Source organism: Mugil cephalus, chromosome 2 (genome assembly GCF_022458985.1).
Source record: "Mugil cephalus isolate CIBA_MC_2020 chromosome 2, CIBA_Mcephalus_1.1, whole genome shotgun sequence".
In the NCBI taxonomy this organism is placed as follows: Eukaryota; Metazoa; Chordata; class Actinopteri; order Mugiliformes; family Mugilidae; genus Mugil; species Mugil cephalus.
The window spans coordinates 10446972-10470301 of NC_061771.1; the positions used below are offsets into that span (position 1 = coordinate 10446972).

The 23330-nt window shown below is 46.2% G+C and overlaps 1 protein-coding gene across 1 annotated transcript in view; it reads right to left on the reverse strand.

Annotated features, from left to right (window-relative positions):
* The window catches only part of maml3 (mastermind-like transcriptional coactivator 3), a 101529-nt gene that overhangs the window by 38504 nt on the left and 39695 nt on the right, over nt 1-23330 (reverse strand). Inside the window, exons 2-3 of the mRNA XM_047577758.1 lie at nt 13685-14419; nt 11920-12867 (exon numbers count right to left, since the gene is read on the reverse strand). Coding sequence (XP_047433714.1) covers nt 11920-12867; nt 13685-14419 — 1683 coding nt within the window. The remainder of the gene's footprint in view (nt 1-11919; nt 12868-13684; nt 14420-23330) is intronic.

Below are 23330 nucleotides of genomic sequence, written 5' to 3' on the forward strand. Positions count from 1 at the left end.
GGCTGGCTGAGGCTGCCTCGCCGCGCTGTGTGTGTCTGTGTGTGTTGGCTCGCTAAAGTTTGTGTATCAGTGTGTCCCGGAATTAGTGTGACAGCACATCTTTCCGGGTAAGAGGGTGTGTGTGTGTTTATTTGTGCAGATGGAAAGGATGCTGGGAAGCTTGAGAAACAGCGATATAACCCTGAGGACGGACAGGGGAGGGGGGCGCTAACACAAATAAATACACACACCTCTGATAAGGAGGAAATAACACCGCTTCAAGAAAGGTCTACAACTGCACTGTAAGATCAAACAGTCCCACCGGCAACAGACATGAATCATCATAAAGGACGGGTGTCATTTTTTCCCTAATCAGAGCAAAATCAGGAAGACAACAACGGCTCCCTCATCTGATTTGAGACACTGATGTGTGTGTGTGTGTGTCTGTGCGTGCGTGAGAGAGGACTCATCAGCATCACAGTTTGCCCGCAACAAACCTCTCCCATCCCTCATCTTTCTCTCTGTGTGTCTTATCACGGCAGACGAGACAGCAGGACCCCTGATAGGTGTCCTGTGCCATGCCTGATAACACAGCCTCCCTCCACCGCCGCTGTCACGCCGGCTGATAGATGGCTGGTCCAGTCGCACACACACACACACACACAAACACACACACACAGCCACCAGTGGACAGGTACAGCACAAATGGTGGCAAACGGAGCAGGGCTCTCTGTCTTTGGGTTCGAATCCCTAAACTTCAACAACCGCTTTAAGTGGAGACTCGGCGTCCAGACGCGTCTCCCAGTCTCAGCTGGAATGAATCCATATTTTTTTCTGGAGGCTACGGTCCAGGCTGTAGGTGGCGCTCTTGCCTGCTCGTGAACCGTTAAGCGCGTGAGGGCAGCAGCAAAACGAACATTTATTTATGAGCAAACATTGCAGCCGGTTACCGACTAAGCATGTTGTTGTTTTTTTTTATTATTAATATGAGCAACAACTTGAATCAGCGTGCATCTCACAGCAAACACTCCAGTGCATAAAAATGACTTACACAATCATAGCCGTGCCCCGTAGACCCAAATAATTCATCAAACTATACAAACTCAGAGTGAATGAGATGAAGCCACCAGTGGGGGGAGGGGAGGGGAGGGGAGGGGAGGGGAGGAGGGGGAGGAGTGAGGAAGTGTGGGAATAAAGATGGAGAGAAAGGAAAGAGACGGAGAGAGGGAGCTTTGTGCAACCATCAATCACCTTCTTGGGGTTCAAGTTTATTTGGCTTCATTTTTCTTTGATATACACAGCAGAGGGAGAGGAGCTGGGGGATGGAGAGAGAGGGAGGGAAAACAGCACAGGGGAGGAGGCACCTAGGAGGGAGGAAAGGAGGGAGGGAACTGAAGGAGATGGAGAAGAGTTGTGAACAGAGAAACAAGGGTTAAAAATGCATCTGCGAGTACACAAACACATTCAGAAACAGTGCACAGACGGTTTGTGTGTGGACCAAACCAGGAACGTTAACTAACCCCAAATCCTAACACGTAAACACATAAATCTATAGAAGGGGGAGAAGTGAGACGCGTACGGAGGTGTGTGTTTTCTCTACCTCTGGGTCCGCAGCCCGTCTCCGAGCTCTAATGAGAGACCAGAGCTCCCTCCGTCCTCCGTCTCCTCAATCACCGCTCCGTCCCCCTGCTCTCCACCTGTGCTGCCGTCACACTTCATAACAGTTTGGACAGCTGTATGTAGGTTACTCTGTCTCTTTATTTTCCTCCCCTGTATGAGCGTCTCATTTTATAATCAGTTTCCATCGCTCTCTACCTCCTCTGACCTATAAAAACATACAATCCATGAGTCTATCGTCCCCATGTTCTCATCCAGTTCTCTTTTTCCAGTGCAGCCCATTTCTCCGTGTCTTGTTGCCCTACTAGCATGTGACTCACGATTCCTTCTTTCCATCCAGCTCGTGTATTCTCTCCCAGTGTTAACTTGCATCACGCAAGGCTCTCATCTTTTCTTCATTTCCTTGGCACTATGTTTCTATGGCTTTTATTCTTCAAGGACAGTCAGGAGGTCCAAAGCAAGTGGAAGCTACATTATTAGCCGCGTTATTGCTTTTTCAATGATTACTTAAACAAAAGGTGGCAGGAGTAAATGGCACAAATCAAATGCCCTGCATCTTTTTAACAAGTTGATCGGGTCTTCTTTATCCCCGTTAGCAGGGTTTGCTAACATGTTTGCAGTTTAGTCTCTAGCAGCACACCAAGTCTTCTGGTGTGTTGGGAGAAATGGAGAAAGTTGCAGCACTTTTTATTTATATATTTAATCAAAGTTGTTACTTGACTTGACACGGGCTGTTCAATACAGGCTGACCCCTAAAGATTCAGGACTTCATTTATAAAAGAAAGCTGAGTTTAACTTGAGTTTATCCAGATGCTTTAAACAATGATGAGCTGGGACTGAGCAGATGAAGGTTGAAGACGCCTGAATAGATGATCTCTTTGAACTGAAGAAGCTATTTGGATGAAACTTCCTCAAGAAACCAGTTCTGTTGCCTTTGTTTCTGCTAGTTTTTTGGATGTACTACGACCTGGATGACGAGGGCGGGTGCAGCTGTTCACTCCCGTCAACTAAGGCACAGATAATCCATGCGTAGGACCACCAACATGTTGTGGTGTTAATCCACACTAGAGAAGTCACCAGTTAAAGTCGTCCAATGAGACCTGAAGACAAGGCGGCACAGGGATGCAGGTTAGCGCTGAGGCTTTGTGTTAGCCCTGTGATAGCCCAATAACAGCTGGCACAGGCTGGAGGTTAGGGGAAAGTAATGAATGAAAGCACATTAAGAAATGCTTTGTGTTGTTGTAAAGACCTCTAAATAGAGACAGAAACGGTAAACTGCAGTCAGACAGTTAGTGCCTATACAGTGTTTAAATCTACTGAATGGTGTTCGTGCCAGACAGAATCTCTCACAGTAGCAGATGTGAATGAGATGCTCTCAAAACCCAAACATAAACCATGAGTCAAGAGGCTCAGAGCTCTTGACTAAAGTCTGTCTGGCCAAGTCGTCCACACAGTGCAAATCCACATGAAATCAATCCGGCATTGTGTTGCAATTACGAATTAACCATCATTTATGACTAAACACTGAGTTTGTTTGGAGTTTACGGACAACTCTCTCTCTCTCTCTCTCTCTCTCTCACTGCAGTTATGCTTCTCCGACATCCTCCCACCTTTTTCTCTCAGTTTTCCCGTCTTCCTCCTGCCACTCTCTTTTCTCAGTATCAGGTACAAGACTGTTGGATTAGGCTCCTTTAAGAGCGGATTAGCTGTGTCGGAGCCGTTTGAGGTAAATTGCTCCGAGGAGTCGATCTACCCCCTCTCCCTCTACCGCTGCTACCACCACCTCCACCACCACCATCTCCACCTCCTCCCTCCTCTGTAAGACAGAGTCAGAATTCTCTACCTAATCCTCAAAGAGTCTTACCGCACCTCCTCTGTCAGCCATCTCCCAACTCTGCCTCCTTCTTTTAACAGAGTAAAGTGATGAAGAGTGGAGCCGTGATAGACCTGTGGGATGGGTGAGGCGGGGGGCGCTTTGCAATACTTGCTGTTTAGCTGTGTGTGTGTGTGTGTGTGTGTGTGTCTCGTGTGAGTCTGTCATAAACAGTGGCGAACTGTGTTAATGGTAAGTGGTGTGTGCGTTAGCATCTGACGGAGCAGATGGGGTGGACAGGGTGCATTTTGGGGACAAGGGCGGGGTCACATCTGTGTCATCCCTCGCATTTGTCTTTGTGCGTCGCTTGGCACAGCAGAGCGCGTTTCGAGCCATCAACACAAACAAGGTGATTAGCGGAGGGAGGCAAACACATCATTTACTCCAAATGAAACCACCTGACCCGTCGCTATTTCTAAGAGATTTTTTTTTCTTTTTTTTTCTCCCCACCGAGCTAATGTGTCTGGAAAAAGACTGCATTCGGTGTCCTTGCGGGCTTAAATCCGGTTTGAGCAACACCGATCGTGTGCTGCTGATGCAACTTGCAGCCACATTTATCACAGATCTATACACCAGTACAACCGGCCTACAGCCTCAAACGTTTGGACACAGACAGGCTGTAGCGCGCACACACGCATACACACACACGCGCGCATGCACAAGCCTACCCTCATCTTGGAGAAGCCATTGATTTGGGCTGCAAAGTGCTGTGGGCAACGGTTGCCATGGTAACCGGCAGCCGAGCAAGGCAGCCAAACTTTGAGCTGGCAAGAGGAGAGAGTGTGTGTGTGTGTGTGTGCAGACTGTTTGCAAGTGTGTGTGTGTATAAGAGGTAGAGCAACCAAGCATGCACTTATGTCTGTGTGTGTTTGTGTGTTTGTGTGTGTGTGTGCGTGTGTGTGTGTGTGTGTGTGAGGTGCTGGCGGGGTGACAGCAGTCTGTTTAGTATGCAGCCTTCTGACTGCATCTCCCTTCCTCCCTCCCTCTGGCCCACAGACGCATCATAAGAATGCCCCCCCCCCCACTCCTCACCCTATTCCCCCATGAACACGCACACAAACGCACACTTGGCTGCGGTTACACTACATATGCACTCTCTTAGAGTCACACACACTGAGACAGCATGTGCCTGCAGACACATTGTGTCACGACTGCTTTGCCTCACAGTGAGGCCTCCGGGTCAGCGCTGCAGATGAGGTTAATATCAGAGACGGCCTGATTACAGACGCACACTGGTAATAAACACGCGGCCTCGCGGTGACATTCCTTGGAAGGAAAGCAGCCTGTTGGTGAAGGTGAGTATTGATATTTCCACCCCGGCCCTGTATTCACACCCCCAGGGCGTGTCGAATGGGTGGAGATGGTCTGTCTCAGTGTGTTTTCTCTGGCGCTGTCAAGGCGAAGCAAACACTTGTGGTGGTGTGTGGGAAACGTTTTCTCTCCCACTGCTCACACACACACACTACACTTATCTCGATGCATTTGCATAATAAACTCACTATCAGCCAGACATACATATATATACATATATATGTATGTATGCAGTCTTCCCATCTTTGTTGTATTCACAAACTCCACATGCACTCACATACACGTGTATATTAATAACACACCAGCGATGACACGTTATTGATCGACAGCAGTGGACTGGAGCTCAACGCTAACTGGCCCCTCCACGCACAGCAGAGGTAGAGTGTTTAAGGAGGCGAGGAAGAGGTGGAGGGGAGAGGAACGGTGACAGCAGAAAGAGAGACGGAGAAAATGCGAGAGGAAAAAATGGACTGCAGGAGCAGGGAGAGAGAGACAGAGAGAGAGACGTTTGTCTTGTGTTTGTCTTAACAGGAAGCATCTCAGAGGACAGAGAGAGAGCAAATACACACCAGAACAGAAATCTCCACCGAGCTCCACGGACAAACACACACACAACGCTCCACCCAAACACCTCTTCACAACCAACACCACCCCCCCATCTACAGAGTCTCTCTACAGGATCTGAGAGCAGCTCAGCTCAAGCCCTGACACGTGTGAGAGAGATGGAGGAAAGTGAGGTGTGTGTGAGTGTGTGTGTGTGCGTGTGTGTGTGTGTGTGTGTGTTGGGGGGTGACAGAGAGAGCGAGAGATAAAATGTGTATTTGAGCGAAAAGGAGGGAGGGAAGGTAATATGTCCTGCTCCTGGGAATAGATGGAGGAAAGGCGGTGAGAGTGAAATGTGGTGGAGCTGTCCCCACTTCTTCACTTGTCTTTTTGTCCCTTCCCTCCATCTTTCATCTTTGGAGTCTTTAGGCCAATAACAATATTTAGGATTAAAGTGTAACGTAACGCCCTAAAATCCCTGAATTAACCACATTTATTCTATAAAATTTGAAAAATAAATACTACTACAAATTAGTTAAATAAATTATCTCTGTCTCAAACTGATGCTGCTCCAGTAAAGATTTCCTGATTGGCTGATCTTTATGTGGCGCTGCCAAAGTTGCCCTTAAACACACAACAAAGAATATAGCCAACAAACAGCTGTTACATATGAACTGGCTCTTAGAGGAAATAAACATTAGACTTTGTCATTGAACAAAATGAAACAAAACCGTGGCTACCTTGGAGTAGAAGTTAAAATGACTCATAGCATCATAGTATTGGTGGGGGCTGGTGGCAGGAGTCTGCATTCATGTGTCAAAAGGGGAAACAGGAACTATTAGCTGGGAGGCTATGAAGAGCTACAAACCTCCAGAAGAGCTGCTCACTTAGCGAGCCAACGACGGAAAATGGAGAAACATTGAACTGTCAAACACCTGAGATATGATCCAATATACAACAATCAGTCATAACATTATGACCGCTGACAGGTGAAGTGAACAAAACCTAAGATAGACACCTCTAAGAAAGACAGCTAAGGCTCAATGATGATCTTCTTTCAGTAGGATAATGTACAGGGATGGTTTGAGGAGCACAGCACTGAGCTTAAGGTGCTGATGTGACCTCCAAATGCCCAAGATCTCAGTCCAGTCTAGCATCTGTGGGATGTGCTCGATAAACCAGCCTGGTCTATGGAGGCGCCTTCATGCAACTTATCTGGACTTAATGGATCTGCTGCTACTGTTCTGGAGGCAGACACCACAGCACACCATCAGGGGTCTAGTGGAGTTGGGACAATATTAGAAAGGTGGTCATAAAGTTATGCCAGATCGAGGTGTTTGTTGTGAGACACAATGAGCCAATAACCACGGACCCACTCTTTGGGTTCTAGTTGAGCAGACGTGAGGCATCACATGGGAATCAGGCTGTGTGTGTGTATTAATGTTGGAGAAGACAGAGAAAGAAAAGGAGACGGGGAGAATGATGAGAGAGGCTTCACCTCTGGAAATAAAGAGGGGTGGAGTGGCTCCATCAGAGTGTGCACGCCTGTGGGTGTCTTTGAAAACCTGTTTATCTGTTGAATCCGTGTGTGTGTGTGTGTGTGTGTGTGTGTGCATCTGCGAGGGGGCTGGTGTCGTGACTCACAGGGCTATCAGCCTTCTCCTTCATGCACCACCGTTAGTGTACGACACCATGATCTCCTACACACACACACACACACACACACACACACACACTCATCCACACACGCACAGTCAAACCTCCCGCTTCAATTTATCAGTATGACACCAGAAGCCCTCCTCTGAGGCTAACACCTGTCAATCCACCCTCATCCAATCATTACTCAGACAGCCCCAGAGACCCGCCCACGAGCCACTAGCTTCACACAGCTGCACACACGCTTGTGCAACAAGCCACATCCGTCTCACAATCACTCCGTCTCACACACACACAAGCGTTTCTATGTTTGAAAGGACTTTCCATTGACATAATGCATTCCCTAACCCTAACCATCTCAAGCAAATGCCTAACCATAACCTAATTGTAGCTTTCACCCTGAAGCTAAGCCTTAAAAGGCCTTAACCCTCAGAACGTGTTGGACCCACAAAGACGAGATGACCCCCCAACTCCAGTGCTCTGCAAGACTTTGGTCCCCATAAAGTGATAAAGACGCGCAAACACACGGATGGCACCCACACCAGCCGTCAGACACAGACAACCACACTAACATCTTCCACGGGCTCACGCACGAGGCTCCGCTCCCCCACTTGCTGCTTCCACTGAGACATCCACCACCGTGGCGACAGTAACCGCGACAACGGGCATAAATTAGCGTCACGGCAATATGCAAAGCGAGGGAGCAACAATTAAAGCTTGACTAACGAGCTTTTGAGGAGCGAGGCTGAAGTTTCCCCGAGCAGCTGCTAACTGGATTAGCCTACACAGAGAGAGGGAGAGAGAGGAGACACGGAGACAGTGATGCTTAAGCACCACCTGTGAGACAACACACACACACACACACACACACACAACGGCAAAGACTAATGTACACGTGCGCTAATGCAGACAAAGGCAACTGAATTTAAACACAGCTAGGATCACATCACCAAACACAAACAAACACTTAGGAGCAGGTCCCCGCGTATCAGCAAAAATCACAACACATCACACATCACACAGTTGTATGCGAAAAGTTTGGGCCCCCTGAGGCACATTACATATTTTATTGACTGTTTGGAGAGAGAAGTAGCAAATATACCCTTGTAGGAAATTATATTAAAAAGATTTTCTCCAGCTGCTATTTCTATAAACTTTAAGTAAATCATTGCATGTAAAAATTTTAAGGAGTCTCAGACTTGGCCTCCAGCAATGACAGAGGCTAATTGGTGTTTGGGCTGTTGTGAAAGTCCTCAGTCATCCGGGTCACAGTTGCACGTGTTTCAGCTTGTTTTTGGATTATTGAAGCTAACTGACGTCGACAAGGGTTTCCCGTACAATGTACAAACACTATGGCAGCCCACCGGGGTAGACCATAGTCCACTCTGGTCTCATTAAGAATCAGACCTATATTTTGCATTTTTCTTATTGGTCCTGAAAGCCTGTTGTTTGCTTAACCTGACGGCTCACCAACTCAGGTAGCATGTGAAGCTATTTGTGTTGCCAGCTATTTGTGCACTAATAAATATTAAAGCAACTTTTTAAAACCCTGTTTCTGCTCTTGAATTTTTAGACTATTTAAAGGGGAGATTTACACTTATTTCATAGAGAGCTGGTCAAAATGACTCTAGATGTAACACGAACTTTATAAGAGCTAGCTAGCAAACTTAAACTGAAACTCAACCGTTTGCTATAAATTCAATTTGTTCATAGAATGAGACGTCTCAGTAGCTTATATTTAGTATTGGCTGCTTCAATATCCACTTCATTTCCTTCGTTTAGAGACAGACTGAAACAAAACACATGATCTTATTGTGCGGACATTTCACATACTGTATAACTCGTTTTATTAGATGGGATAGCATCATAATTAGTGTATTTATTAGACATTAGATTAGATGTTAGAAAGTATAACCTCCCTGATGCAAAAAATAAATAATAATAAAATACATGAATCACAAAATCTTGTTGGAAACACTGCCATCTATGTAAACTGAAAAAAAAAAACCTTCTCTCTGAACTGCGGAGGTCCTCTGAGACATCAGTTAAAGCCTGTTAAAATACAGTCTCAACAATATCCTCTAGCAACAGGTGAGTGTTGGGTTGTCAACAGAACAAAGTGCACCACCACCACCACAGTATCTGTTCCTCTCTGACCTGCTGCACACGGTAATTAAGGTTTTGTATTAGAACCCAAAGATTTTGTTTTCACGTTCTTCCTTTTTAATCTTTTACTTAAAAACAAAGCTGAAACAAAAGAAACTGAGTTTCTTGAAGACACATTCCCACCCATTGAAGTACCTCCTTCAGTTATAAAATACTGGTGGGGAGTTTTACTAGGAAAAAAACAACAATCTGTGGGTGGTGCCCAGTGCCAGCCTGTGCCGACCCAAGGCTGAAGTTTCTGGCCATTAATCAATCAAAACTACCTCCAACTACGGGTGAGTATCTACTTGTTACAAAACCTAGTCATGTGAATTTCAGCTACATTTACAGATGTTCCTGAAAAAAAAAAAAAAAGAAAAAGAAAAAAAAGAAACAACTCTCCACAACTCGTTAGACCTGAAGAAGCTGCAGGAAATGTCATGAAGAAACTCAACAAGTTCAGTTACTTTTGTTTCAGCTTTGTTTTAATAGAGTATAACTATAACATATCTATCATGTTATAAAGAAACAGCACGACATCCTTTGCTGTATAGAAACTAGTATAACGGGACAACTACTATTCCAACGTGTGCTGCATTTTCTCAACTTTGTCTTAATCAGTTTGTATGTAGCACTGACAGGTCTTTCATTGTTTCCACAACAATGACAATAAAGGCCATTCATCCATTGTTCAGACCCAATTTGGGGAAAGAAGTGCCTCACTCTTCTGAAACCACTTGTTTGTTGAATTTGGCACACGTTGTCATTATTTTCAACATTTCTCACCTTGACATACTGTAGAATTTTGCAGCTTTTTGTCGACTGCGCCTACATTTTGGACACAGATGGTTGGAAAACACCAATATTAAAGAGCTGACTGCCAGACTGTTTTTTGGCATTCAATTCAATGTGACCCCAACTCCACAACAGAGATTATAATTAAATTACTCTGGAGATTCTTGATAGATCCGGTGATCTGACGGAGGCTGCGTTAAGAAAAGCTCCTCCCGGGCAACGACAAAATATGATACAACTGTTCTCTGAGCGTGAGCACGGAGCATGTAAACTGATCTTACTGTGTGAGATTAGTGGAATTCCCCTTTAAGTGGCACAATTAGTTGTCTGCATCATGCAAAAAAAAAAAATGATGTAAAGGAGACGTAAAAATACAACCCTGGCCTTATGTTATATGGTTTGCCACTGTTTAATAAAAATACACCGTCTTAGTAGTTACAGAGTAATTACAATTGGGCTCGCTGCATGTCGAATGGTTGGCGTTTCTGACTCTCTTATTCCTCTTGTTCTAGGCCTTTGACTTTCTTTTTAATATGCTCCTTCCCCACTCTACAATAAATCTCCTGCTTTCTGCATTTGCCTTTCTCCTTTCTTTTCCTTCTCTGCACATCTCTCTCCTCTCGGTCTCCAATTCTCCTCGGCTCACTCAAATAAATCTCTCCACCCTCCTCTTCCACTCGCACGCCCCCCCCCACCCCACCCCACCCCACCCCACCCAAATCTATGAAACACACTCAAACATACATGTGCGCAGACTCGCATTCGCTCGCGCACACAAACACACAGCCCTCCAGGCAGCAGCCACAAAGGCCTCATATTAATAAATCTGCTCCTTTATTGGTGCTGAGTGTCTCTGGCAGAGGGAGAAAGAGAGAGAAAGAGGGAGGAGAGGGGGAGGGAGGAGGAGGAGCAGGACAGGAGACGCAGAGATCACCCGAGGGGAGGAGGAGGTGACTGACTGGCTGACTGTAGCCATATCATCAGCACGAGGCAAGCAGAAGAAGAGAGACGGAGAGATAAAGGGAAAAGGACAAGTGCATCATCAACACGTGGACGCAATTTCGATTGACAATCGCGCAGCAGCCCTGAGATAATGAGCAACACCCGAAGCGCACAAGTGTCAGATTTGACTTGTGTGGGTGTTTATTTGTTACAAAACTGTACCAGTCCGCCCACACTGTAACGTCCTCCGTCCGGTGGATTATTAAGGACACCTGACACCTGGCTGAACCACTGGAGCGTTCAGAGTGGGCTGTGGGCTGGTCGCTGGGCTCAGGAAACAAACTGCCTGAGGTGGGCTTTTAGTAATGACAGCAGCTAGCTAGGCTTAGTGGTCCAATCTCAGCCATCAGTCAACTGTGACAGATTGGGGATATGAGCTAAGGAGTCGTTTAGCTTTGGTGTTTGCTGTGGTGTGTGAGGCAATGCGCTGGTGTGTCCGGAGGAGGAGCTGATGGTGGGGAGGGGGGGTTGCTATCAGTGCTGCTAGTGTTGCAGAGGCATCAATACACTCTCGACAGGCCATTTTCCTATGCCTATTCCCAGCCCTGGCTTGTTGCTGGGGCAACTACCGCCATTTTACCTTCCCTGGCTGCTCCTCTGAAAGATCTAATAAAACGGCCATCAAATAATCGCACCGCCAATATTTTATTTCTGAACCGTTGCCACTGGGAAATTCAATGGGTAAAGATTGAGTTAATTTAATATACAACCTTCAGTGGACAACCAGTGTTTCATATCGCTCTCCACTGGCTGAAAGCTAAAATTGTAGGGTGTTACTCCTCCCAAGGTTATGGGTTGAGTGTCCTGTAACGCCCATCCTCTGAACAAGTATTCATTGCTATGGTAGTTGTTTTTATTTTTATTTTCTGTTGAAAATCTGAAGCTACAAACGTGTTTCCTTGAACAGCGTAGAAGTGACGACACCGACTGGACTCCACTTGAACTACAGTGGTGGCGTCCAACCAGCATTGACCAAGAGCACCAAACTGTTCTCTTACCTGTCCGTGAGGCTGCATGGTGCTGTAGGGCATGTTCTGGTTCAACACTTTCTGCTTCATCAGCAACATCCTCTTCTGCTCCTCGCTCAGATGGGCTGTCTGTCCTGGGATTGGTCCCTGCGTCTGCCCGGGCCCTGCCCCCTGGCCGCCACCTCCCGCACCACCCATGTAAGGAGGCATCATGGGGTTCTTGACCTGGCTGTTTCCTCCCATGGGCGGCGTCATCCTTTGACCCATGTGATCCACCCCAGCGCCACTGAAGTGACTGAGCGGTTTGGTGTTGTTGTAAGACAACATGGCTGCCGTTTGCTGCTGCTGTTGCTGCTGCTGTTTGGACAGGGTGTTCTGGTTTATGCTGTTTGGTTGTTGCTGGCCCATCATGCCCATGTGGTTGTGAGGGAGGTAGTTGTTCATGGGGGTCTTAGGCCCATTGTTGGGGGCCATCCCAGCCACTAGGGGGCCCTGCGGTGTGTTAAAGGCTTGCGGTGGGTACATCATGGGACTGTTGGGTTTGTCCTGGTTAAAGGGACCAGAGTTATAGGGACTTGTTGGAGCGCCTGCAGGGGACCAGTTAGCTGCTTGTTGCTGCTGCTGCTGCTTCTGCTGAATCAGTTTAGCACGTTGCTGAGCCATTGCTTTTAGCTGCTCTGCTGGAGAAAGTTCATTCGTCACCGGCCCTACAGACTGACCTCCGGGGGCGACCCCAGCTGCACCAGGTCCTGTGCCCGCCTGACTGACCCCCGGGCCTGGGTTCATCATGTATCCGTTCCCAGGCCTGGACACTGCTTGCGTCTGAGCCTGGGTCGGAGTTTGAGGCGAGCGAGCCACACAGTTGTGCAGTGGCGACCCCGACGCCATGGCAACGGCTGGAGACTGCTGCAAAGGTTGCTGAGGAGGTGTTCCATTGGCAGTGGTGGCAAACTGAGGGCCGGACGATGATGGACGCACCTAGGAGGAGGCAAGAAAACACAAAAGAGTTTAACTAAACAAAATCTTTAGAAAACACAATGCTGACTTACATTAACTTAGCGTACATAATTGAACCAGTAAAACTGCAATCCTGTATGATTTAAAGTTCAAAAAAAAAAAAAACACTGGACAAGGAGTCCAGTGTTCCTTGAGTCTTGTTCTCCCAAGGTTTGGTACGATCAAGTCTGTGCTCACTACCACAGACACAGAAAAATAAACCACTGTTTATCAAGAAATAGTCCGGAACAGCCCATAATTTCCCCAAAACTAATATTTTTGACTTTACTGTTCTGTGTGATTACTTAGTTGGACTGTTTTTGAAGTAGCGAGTGACTCTACATAAACATAACCCTCTGTTTAGAATAATGACATCATGACACTCACTACAGAAAACAAAGTGTAGAGATTTAGTGTGCTGGAAGCTGCTTGTGTGAAGTGTGACGCCGCTTTCTTAATGTGGACATTGTCTGCAGGTTCATTCACATAAATTTATCTACCTCCCAAAGAAAACGGTATCAGAAACAATTACAAAAAAATGATTTGTAAATTACAGTGCTTGCGATTATAAATGGTTTATGAATTATTTCTAACGCCATGTTGATCAGCTGTGTCTGTTACAAGGAAACAGAAATTTAAACTGGTCTATGAAAAGTTAATAAAGCACAAACAAATATTACATTAGGAGGAATATACGACAAATATATACCATGGAATCATCTACGCTGGTTACAAACGGGAGGGATATGATTTAAATTCCCCTGCCACAGGGTATCATGTTGACCCTCTTATCACTGACCTGTAGTGGTGAATCCATGGGACCCTGTGGAGTTCCCTGGGGAGGCTGTGGAGGAGGAGGCAGTGCTGCCGTTGGCGCTGCCCCTCCTCCACCTGCCGTCGTATTCCCAGCTGTTTCCTGTGGGCCCGGGGTCTGATTGTTTGCCGGTCTACCAAACTCTGCCTCTTTCTTGTCCTCAAAGTCCTCGTTGAAGAGGTCGTGCATATCGTCCTCTGGCACAGTATTTGCCAGCTCGTCGATGAGCTCCTGCCACTCCTGGTCATTGAGGTTGATGTCGGAGAACAGTCTCTGATTGGACAGAGATTGGGGGTCGGAGGACTCCATTCCTCCCGGGTCATCCAGCGGCTCCTGTTTCAGGTCCTTCAAGAGGCCAAAGCTGTCCTCCAAGTCTAACGAGCCATTCAGCTTCATGTCTGGAAGATGGCTGCCTCCGTTCTTCCCCAGATCATCCGACGCCTGGCCTACATGGGTGCCATTGCTGTTTGTAGTGTTGTTTCCGGTAGAAGTGTTGGGTCCGCCGAGTAAAGGTTTAATGTCCATTTGGTGATGCAGTGGAGAGATCGGCGGCACGTTGTTGCCACTGTTGTTGTTAGGGAGTCCCGCGAGCGAGTCCAAGCCTTCCTTCCGTACCCGTTTGGTGGTCGGTGAGTAGCTGCCTCCGTCACAGATGCCGTTCTGGTCTCCATTGAGGGGCGATCGCGCACTGTCCAGTTTCCTCTTAACAGTTTCCTGGAGCTGCAACAGACAACAAAATAAAGACATGTTTAGACTAGGAGATACCAGAGACGAAACATGCCAGCAGTATTAACTTTTGTGTGGTCTTCTTTGTGTGGGCGATAATGACAAAAACAACAATAATCAATAATCCCAATAATCACAGCTCCTTCTCTACACTATGGACCGTCATGAGGTGTCACTAAGACAAACCAGTGAAGTCTGGATTAAATCAGGCTGAAGTAATGGCCACACCAGAGAGTTCTCAGGTGCATCTTGTGTGTATCTTATACTGTACACTACTACGCACGCATGCATGTGTGCAGCAGCATGGACATGTGGTATTCTAAGAAGGGAAGGAAGGATCAAAGGAACAGCTGTAGCATTCTCCCCGTCATTAGCATTAGCCGAGGGGCCAATGAGCTGCCTCGTCTGAATCCACACCCCATTCTTAGCCGTACACTAGGCAGCCATCGCACTGTCCTCGGAGCTGAACTGTCTCGCTGTCTCTGCGAGAGACGAGATAATGACTAGGCTACTAACGAAAGCTGGCTGAGAGTTAAGGTAATCACTGTCATAGACCCGTGCAGGAGAGGAGAGGAGGTATGGAGGGACAGCAAACAGACACTAAGACATGACAAGGGACACAGGAGGGAGAGAAAATAGGTATTGGAGCCTAGTAACATGATGGCAACATGGAAATCTGACCTTTAAGCTTCACTAAACAGGTGAACACTTTACAGAGAGCCAACAATTACGCCGGACTGATGATACAAGGCGTTACATGTGCGGTGATGATACTTTTATTATTGAAAATATGTTGGTGACAATATGTACCCACGCAATATGCAAAAAACTGCCAGTGTAGATTTATGCTGTCAGAAAAGTTTGGACGAAATTACAACAATAACAAGGGTAGATGCAGTTACCGAGACTCCGGTAAACAATGGGACAACGCAACAACTTGATGGTGGGGGAAAATAAAATGGTGTATAATGATTTTGGTTACTGTGCAATTTCTGTGCGATTTAATAAACTCTGGGGCTCAATTTCACTTCCAACTCCTGTTAATTTCCAACCCTAATGAATTTGGCAGAGAAATAGCAGATGCTATTAAACAGACTGATGGGAAGCAGGGACCTCATTTATGAAAGGTTCAAATTTTACGCTCCAAAACCAATCCAAGCCAAAGTGCGAGATTCAAATAAAAAGATCATCTTTTAGTGCAAATATTAATTCCATCGCACAAAGGATGGATGACTTTTTTCATTGTTAGATGATGTAAGAAGACCTTGACAAAAATGTGTGATGCTAAATTACCTGAACCATTTCTTAATGCTTAATTTCTTTGATGAAAACATTCTCGAGAGATTCTATAAGGAGTTGACCTCAATACATCAAGTGAAATGTTACAAATTGCACTAATGTTTTATAACGTGGTTGCAAATTTGCAAAAGACAAGAAAAACACAAAGCAATGCACCGGCCGCCTTCTCACACTGAAACCTCCCTCGATCGCTCCCTTCAAGAAACGCAAGCAAAGAAACGATACGAATGCAAAGAAGTCTCACAAATCTACGCTGATGAGGACCAATACCAAGTTATTTATACAGCACGTGTCTCCTGCACATCTACATTTCAAGCAGCCTCTCGTAAAAAAAAAAGAAGAAGAAGAAGAAAAAGAGCTTGGAAGCAGTGAAATATTTTGTAAAATCCACACACTCAGCTGTCACATGTGAAAGAGTCAAATGCACACGCACACACAAACACAGGAAGCGCCACAGATACATGGATGTGTGCAAATGCACACTTGGCTCTTTGTTATTCAGATGGAACAACCGACAAAATATATTCAGATTGTATTCTGACCCTGAGGTGGACCCACTCAAGCTGGCAGAAACACACACACACACACACACACACACACACACACAGTACAACAGCAGCTCAAAAATCCTCCTCTTTTCTTTTTTTTTTACTTTCTTGGGTTATTGGAGTGTGAATGTGTGTGTACGTGTGGGGCGGGGCTGTCAGGTTGGCTTCCTTCTCTGTTCTCTAAGTTGACTGACAGCCATCCTAATTATCTTTATGACATGATAAACGCTATTAGTATTGACAGCCAAACTTACAGTGTGTCTGTGTGTGTGTGTGTGTGTGGCTTGAACTCTTATGTGCGTGTAGCCTTTAAAGAAACAAGTGAGAACCCTTCTCAACCACCAACACCACCACAAAACTCCACTGTCACGACACGGCTCAACCAACCCTGTGTGTTTGTGCGTGTGGTCCTGCAATCAATGGGTTTAAATAATGCAAGTCTCCTGTGTGTGTGTGTGTGTGTGTGTGTGTGTGTGTGTGTGTGTGTGTGTGTGTGCGTGCGTGCGCAGGCTTTCCCCTCAAATGCCAGTGACTCACGTTGATAATAACAGACTCGTCTTTCAAAGCCCACCTATAAAAACTCCCATAATTATCCAGGTGAATTGCAGAACCCTCCCACACGGGTTCTGGCTGCACGCCCCGCCGCAAAGGAAAGCTACCCGTTTAACCTTCCCCGATAAAATTCTCAAACACCGGCAGCCCAGACAGAGAGACCGGAGGACCGCGGTTCCGTCTGCTCGGTGCTGCATGAGTCAGCACGTCGTAGCCCGAAGGTAACGTGACGGGATGAATGACAAAAACCGTGACCAGCTGCAAAACACTTTATATTAAACGACGGCTGATTAATCATTTGTTTCTTTTAGCACAATTAGCAACCTAATTACAGCTCTGAATTACAGTAACACACCTGTCACGCACCGGACAATATTTTCATTGGTTTCGACAATCGAGGCAACGAGGCGGATTTGAAGTGAAATGAACTGAGGGTGTTTGCACAAGCGGCACGAAGACTCGGAGCCGGGCAACGGGGGGAGAAGACGACGAGAGCGGGAGACAAAGAGTTGTGAAGTAGTTAAATCAAGCTGGAGTGCTTAGCGAGAACAGAGCAGAGAGGACGGGAGGATGTAAAAGAGCGTAGACGGCAGAGCGGGAGAGGAGGGAGGAAATGGAAGAGAGAGCTGCTCGTTTCCCCTCCTGCATCTCTCTCTCTGTGTATTCTTTGACATAAACACCTGCTGACTGCTCCTCTGCCTGCTAGCACAACACACAGACAGACAGAGGGAACGACAAAGACAAAGGGAGACAAAGGTGAGGGAGAGACACACGCGCAAAGAGGAAGAAGGGATTTATTTGTCAGGCAGATGGTCTTTTTTCCCTTTGAGTGGAGGAGCTACCAGAACATGAAGATGAAGAGGACGAGAGAGGAGAAGGTGGGGGGAGGGGAGGGGAGGAGGAGGTGGGAGGTGGGGGGGGGGGGGGGGGGGTGAAGGAGGAGATAGGTGGCTTGATGGAAAGGCATAGCGCGCCAAATGACAGCAGGGAGCAAACGATGAGAGGGTGATCAGAGAGGGAGAAGGAGGCAGAGAAGAGAGACGGAACCACTAAGGTGCTGTTGTTATAGCAACCTGCTGCTCTGCTGCTTTGTGCGCTGCATCCTTCTTCTTCTCCTTCCTCTTCCTCCTCCTCCTCCTCCTCTCGCTGACTTACTCACTCTCCGACACCCTGCCTGCCTGCCTTCTTTCTCTCCCTCCCCCTTCCTCCCTTCCCCTCCTTCACCTCTCTGCCTCCTCTCCTTTATTTGCCTCTTGAAAGGTTGAGAATAATACAACTACTAGGGGATGTGTTGAGACAGTTTTTTTTCCACACCGCAAACTTCATGTGGGGTATCTGGTCGACAGTATGAGGATAATGGCCAACACGGAAAGCCTTTATCTATGAAATGAATCCTGTGCAGCTTGAAAACACCCTGCAACACACACACACACACACACGCACACAGACACACACAGAGTGTTGTCTTCTGCAAAGATTCTGGCAACACATCAATCAATGCCACGCAGCCATTCCCCATGCCCTCCTTTACTGTTCAGTTTACCTCCTTTTATCCTTTTCTCTGCACTCTTTTCTGTGTTCTGACTGCAGGGCACAGCGCTGCCAATAACAGGAAGGATGTCAGATACGAGACGGTTCAAGAGAGAGATGGGAAACTTTTGCATGTTTAATTGGCAAAGGCCAATGATGACAACGTGCAGGTTTCTGATTTATATATTGTGTTGACAGTTTCTGTAGTTCAACAGAAGTGACTCTTTTCTGGAGACGTCATTCAGATATCACAGAGCCCCAATTAAAGGTTTTAGGAGACACTGACACACTGAGCCTCATAGCTTGTGAAGCCGGTTTAAAAGGTATTTTCATCAGTATTTGGTAACTTTTCATCTGTTTCTCAGCAGGTTGTCAGAATGAATTGTTCAACCATAACGTTGATTAATTTATCAACCGTCCTTAAAAATGACTGTTTCCGGCTTCTCACCAGACAAATATGTCACATTATGTAATTTGAAAGGTATTTTTTATTTGATGTTAAAACCTGACTCAGTAAACTAAACCATAACCCTTCCTACTATAAACCCTACACAAAGATGGACGATGCTTCATCACTTCTTCCCCCTGTACTCCCAAAACGCTGTGGAGATGGGAGATACCATTTTCTTTTGGTGATGCCAAAAGTCTGAATCATCCAGCTAATTAGCCTAGCCACCAGCAGTAGGTAAGAAATGATGGGACATGCGACTACACGAACAGTATGAACACACCCTCCTTGGACTTCACCATCTTGATTGCTAGTTGTCTGACTAGCTAGCAGCACATGAGCTACTTTACCGCATAGACTGATCTTGGTTCCAACTGGGCATCAGCCACATTGGAGGGGAAATGACATCACTAGCTTTTCTATTCACAAGTGTTAATTAAATGTCCGTGTATGTATGTGTGCCTTTAAGCCGGAGATCTCTACACAATTTTGTAATGTTCTCATGATGATAATAAAGACTCCTGATTCTTCACTAGCCAAGATGGCAGCGCCCACACCAAGATACTAAGCTTTATAATAGTGTATAACATGCTGTACGCCAATACTGTTGGTTTGTTGATCAGTCAAACGGGAAGTAAAAGACAGAAAGGGTACAACACTTTTACCAACTCAGCAGCAGCAGGGTTGAAAAAAGTAACAATGTTTAATTGAAACATATTTACAAAGGGCAGAGGTTTAATGGCAACATGAAGACCACAGCCCTGTAGATGTGCTTGTGGCTTTAGTGAAACCATCAGCATCAACCATCTAGACCACAAGCCTTTGATTGTCGACATTATCACTGATTTCAATTTCACTGCCACAAAAAAGAACGAGGGAGTTTATCTGTCAGAGACGGGGTCAATGTTTTCTTCTGTCAACGATAAACTACTGAAAGTGAAGCAAATACAGTCAGCTAAGCATTCAGGGACGGACACAAACACGTGGACACAGACAAAATCATAATTTCATTTGGTTTCCTCTGTGCTGGCCACTAAGTACGATACTGTGTGTGTTTTGTGTGTGGTTGTTCTTGGTCTGGCCCACTAGACTGTGAAATGAGTCAATTAAATCAAACAGGTCTTTAATAAGTGAATGTGTGTGTGTGTCTGTGTGTGTGTCTGTGAGACTGGTGGTGGCTGTAGAGATGGTGACCACCTATTTAAACCTGCCTGTTGTATAGCTGAGGGTCTCTAACGTATAAGCAATATAAAGGTGTGTTGAAGAAGCTGCCGCTAGTTATCATGGTTTAGGAAATGTCTTTGAGTTTATTAGTTGTGAGGAATTATTTCCCCGGGCGTCTTGTGAAGGAGACGGCACAGATGATGACAGAAAAGCACCCGTCGACTTTGTTATCTCGTCGTGTTTTTCTGCGTTTAGTTTTTCACATTCCTCGTGTGACTTCAATGTATTGCTATGTTCACTATTTGTTGTTTTTAAACCAGATTAATTGTTTATGTGGACGCTAAATAAAACTGTCTGATCAGACACATGTGTTTATAGGACCCAAAACATCAGTCGCTACAGAACGTTACTGACAAACTGGTTCCGATGCTCCATAGAGTAAAATCTGTGAGAACAAAACGCACAACCGTGTTTTCCCAACGTCTTGGAAAACGTCAAAATCGATCATTAAGACGAACGTTTTAAAAGTTGCTGTTCACATAGATTCTGACTTTGCTCATCATTTCAGTGACCCCATATGGATAAAGTCCAGCCAAAGAGATGAAGTCTTTACATAGTTGTTAGGAGCTAATATTTTACTATTGAAGAGATTCTCAAAGGTTTAAACCACCTCTCAGTCTAATGAGGCCAGTCTGTTCTGACTGCGGTGCTTACATGAGGTAGTTTTATTCGGATTATTAGTGGAACATCAGTGTCCATTTAAATGTAGCCCCTGGCTGATTTTAAAAGACACCGGGAGAATACATGATTAAGAAGTTAGTGCACTATATATCTTACAATCCCATGATCTGTGTGACCAGAGGCAAAGTGAAGAAGGGTTTTGAGGTTGGTGTGCAACAAGGCTGAAAGTCAGTTATAGTGTCAGTCAGCTTGAATGATATGCAGCTTTTTTCTTTTTTACTGCAGAAGTCGTCTCAGAGCAAAGAAAAGGAACGTCTGACTGTAACTCAAAAAAGAAAAACAGGCGGGGAGCATCAGATAGTCTGTCCTTCAACTCAAGGAGACCGGTTCGAGCACACGTCAGCAAACATTCATCCTGCTGAAGTGTCCTTGAGCAAGACACTGAAGCACGGAGGCGGGAGGGCCTTTATGTAAATGATGCCGACAGGCGAGGTCTGCGTCCTGACAAGAGACGAGGAGCACCTGTCGATAGTAAGGGACTCGAGTATGACTCTGGAACATTATAATGGGTCTTTACTGGACTAGTACCACAAAGGAATTCCAACTTGTAGAAGACAGAAAGGGAGATGAAGACCTTGTTCAGGCCCCGCGTTAACATCTGTTCTCTGTGATCCGATCGCAAGTGGCCAACATTAAGCACAGGTCTAACGCACACAAACAGTGCAGCGGTGACATTACTCTGCACATAGACACGTTGAGGGTTCGAGTTATCATGTGTCCAACAAACAGCTGTTCGTGGTTCTGATACAGTGGTAGGTACACTAGAGGCAGCAGATTTTAGAATAATATGTCGGGCCCCAAATGGCGTCAGTGTTTATTTGCGTCCGGAGCACAAAATTAGGATCAGATCTCAAGTGGTGGCTGGGGACGCATTTGGAGACGCATTTTAACGCACAGGTACGTGGAGCTGGACGGTTGAAATCAGATCGCCCAGAACAAGTTTTAAAACCGACTGATGTCTCTCATGTCAGTTAGGTAGCCCGGAGACAGTTGGCTTAGAATAGCATGAGGAGTGGAAACGAAAGGAAACAGCCAGCGCGCGTCTCTGTAGTATTCTCACATCGAGGCAAAGAGGTAAGTCGGTTTCAAGCTGTAAGACCTCCTTCTTGAATATCAACCTTTTCAGACGGCCCCGCGTTTTCCCTCACCAGATCCCTGAAAATTGAGCAATAAGAGGACAGACCTTAAAAACAAAAGAGTCTGTGGGAGTGAAGGACAGAAAACTCCAAGTGACAAGAGGAAGGTACAAACAAAAGAAACATTTGGCTGCCGTCCCAGAGAAGGGTGTATGTGTGAGAAAGCGCCTGCCAGTCTGCCTCCTGTACACAGGGGTCTTATACACCCCTGACACACACACACACACACACACACACACACACACACACACACACACACACACACACACACACACACACACACACACACACACACACACACACAATCCTCTAAACAACAACACCTTAAATTTTGGCCTCTTCCCATTTTGCAAATGAACCCAGTTTTCCAACCAGTGGGTTTACTTTTTTTTTTTGTTTTGGTTGGAAATAATGCTTCTCTCGCTTTTAGGCAAAACTAAAAACTAAATGCAACAATGCACTTCTAGCTGTATCTGCGTTGTGCACACAGCCAGCAGTGAAACATGACTCCGAGTTGAGGGAAATTCTGAGATCCGCTGCAGACGTAAGAGTTACACACATATGGCAAAACACAATTAACACTACGCGATGCAGCTCATTGCAGCTCTTTCTCCTACATGCGATCCGTCGCGTGTGTGCCTGCACACGTTCAGAAATAAAGAAAAGAGTGTGCACATGTTCGTGTGTCATCAGCAGTTTCAAACCTGCTGAGCTGACACAAAAACCTAGAGGCCACAGAAAAACCATCACTTTTTTTCTTTCCCCCATCCACCACCCTTTCCTCCATCCCTCCATCCCTGACTCAATAACAGAGACCTTAATGTGTGTGTGTGTTTGTTTGTGAGAGAGAGACACACACAGGGAGAGAGACAGAAAGAGAGAGAGAGAGACAAAAAGAGAGAGAAGAGGAGTGAAGGGAAGGAAAAAAGGTACGAGCGAGCGAGGCTAAGGAGCAGCGTGTGTTAACAGACACTTTTACAAACCATTAGCATTAAACGCACGACTAATTGTCTTCCGAGTCAAGGACTGTACGCATTTGTGTGTGTGTGTGTGTGTGTGTGTGTGTGTGTGTGTGTGTGTGTGTTTTTGTGTGGTTCCTGGCTGAGCAGCTCCTCTATTTATAGAGCTGCGGCTCCTTCCTGTTTCTGGAGCTGTACCATCACGCCAGGAGGGGGTGGGGGTGAGAGAGAGAGAGACCCAGAGAGAGACGGAGAGAGAGAGAGAGAGAGAGAGAGAGAGAGAGGGAAAGGGAGAGGTGAGGAGAGGGAGGAAGTGCGAGTGGGTGTGTGGGAGGGGAGACTGGTCATGTTTGAGTCTTTAGTAAATCAACAGATCCAACCCCTCTCTTTCCCTCTCTCTTTCTCCCCCTCCTCTCCCCCCATCCCTTCTTCCTCCCCCTCCCTCTCTTACTCAACAACATGGGCTCAGCTCAGCAGCTACGAACAAAACTACACACCAGAGAAGCAGGAACCGGGGAAAGAAAGATA